Below are 1,525 nucleotides of genomic sequence, written 5' to 3'. Positions count from 1 at the left end.
AAAAGTTTCAGTTTTTTGACATACTTTTTGTACTATTGCCAAGTTCTATGAGCGTGTGCGATACTCTGTGCAGTAATACCTCTATATACTATCAGCTCTTTCTTGTTCTTTACTCATTCTAGGCACGCTTGTTTTTATAGTTTAATAATTTGTAGCATTTTAATAAGTCTACTAATATTAGAAAAATAGCATTTTTCTCTCTAATGAGGATCCATGATTCATTATATTAAATTTACGTCCAATTAAATTACAGATTTGTGTGAGATATCTGGACATGCACTCTGAATGTAATTGGTAATACATTTTAGGGCACCAATTAGGAAATGTGATAATATTATAGTTAATGGAGCTAAGAGATGTAGAGGCAGACCTAAAAGAACAATGTTGGAAACAACTAAGAAGGATATGCTTATGGCTAACTTAGTTAAAGGATAGAACAGAATGGAAGAATAGAACAATGTTGCAGTTTCTGTCAAAACGATAAGATATAAACGAACAGCGCAAGAACAAGCACAGCATCGAAACGGAACCACCATTGAAAACTTCAAACGCCATCAGTTAAAGGAGCACATACCAGCAGCCTTCAGCAGCAGAACCGAAGCCGGAGGAGTCTTCAAAATAAAAGTGAAGCTCTTATCCTGCCCAAAATAAACAAACCAGCACAAGCAAGTCGAGCAATCACCGGCATTCCAAGAAAGAGAAAATTAAGATTAAAAAGGAAAAAAAAAACCCCATTTCCCTCACTCACATCATACACCGTGATCTCAACCGGAATCACGTATCCGGCCTTATCCGCAGTCTTGGCGTTGTACTCCTTGCAGAAGGCCATGATGTTCACACCCTTCGAACCCAACGCCGGGCCCACCGGTGGGGCCGGCGTCGCCTTTCCCGCTTCCAGCGCGAGCTTTATAAGTCCAACCACTGAAAACCACAAGAAATTTCAACAATTTGAATGGGGGGGGGAGGTGGGGAATCAGGATAGAAATTGGATAGAGAGAGGGAGTACCTTTCTTGGTTTTGCCCCCGGGTTTTGGGGCCATGGCTTTGATTGTTAGAGGTCTGCGGGGGGAGTTGGGGCGGGAGTGGGGTTTGAGGAAAGAAGGGGTGAGAACAGAGGAGGAGGAAGGAGGGAGGAAGGAGGAGGAGAGCTGGGTTCTTCTTGTTTGGAGGAGGAGGGGAGAGAGGGAGGGGGACGGCGAAATGGAGGCCAACATTAGAGACGATAGGGAAGAAGGGGAGCTTGAGGATAATCGAGGAGGAGGGAGGGTGAAGAGATAAAGCGAGTAGTCTTATTTGGGCCCTGCCCGTTTCCAGCTCAATAGTGAGAGTAGAGGTTTGGGCCTTTTCCATATTGGTTTTCTTTAGCTGGGTAGCTTCTCTGCCTTCTAGAAAAATAAGGCCGAGTTGGGGGCTATGCCGTAGGGGTTGGGCCATCATTACCCAATTTAAACGGGAAACTAAGGGCCCACTTGATTACTTCCTTTCCAAGTGAAATAGGAATATGGGGGTTTCCAACGCCAGAAAA

At 44.2% G+C, this 1,525-nt stretch overlaps 1 protein-coding gene across 1 annotated transcript in view; it reads right to left on the bottom strand.

Moving 5' to 3' along the window:
- Nucleotides 1-1,294, bottom strand: part of LOC109837851 (50S ribosomal protein L11) — a 3,513-nt gene extending 2,219 nt beyond the window's left edge. The window contains exons 1-3 of the mRNA XM_020406216.1: nucleotides 1,007-1,294; nucleotides 749-921; nucleotides 575-638 (exon numbers count right to left, since the gene is read on the bottom strand). Coding sequence (XP_020261805.1) covers nucleotides 575-638; nucleotides 749-921; nucleotides 1,007-1,214 — 445 coding nt within the window. The 5' untranslated portion in view covers nucleotides 1,215-1,294. The remainder of the gene's footprint in view (nucleotides 1-574; nucleotides 639-748; nucleotides 922-1,006) is intronic.

The sequence above is a fragment of the Asparagus officinalis genome, chromosome 4 (genome assembly GCF_001876935.1).
Source record: "Asparagus officinalis chromosome 4, Aspof.V1, whole genome shotgun sequence".
NCBI lineage: Eukaryota > Viridiplantae > Streptophyta > Magnoliopsida > Asparagales > Asparagaceae > Asparagus > Asparagus officinalis.
The sequence above is the reverse complement of the archived record's forward strand: the minus strand, read 5'-3'. Positions and strand labels throughout refer to the sequence as shown.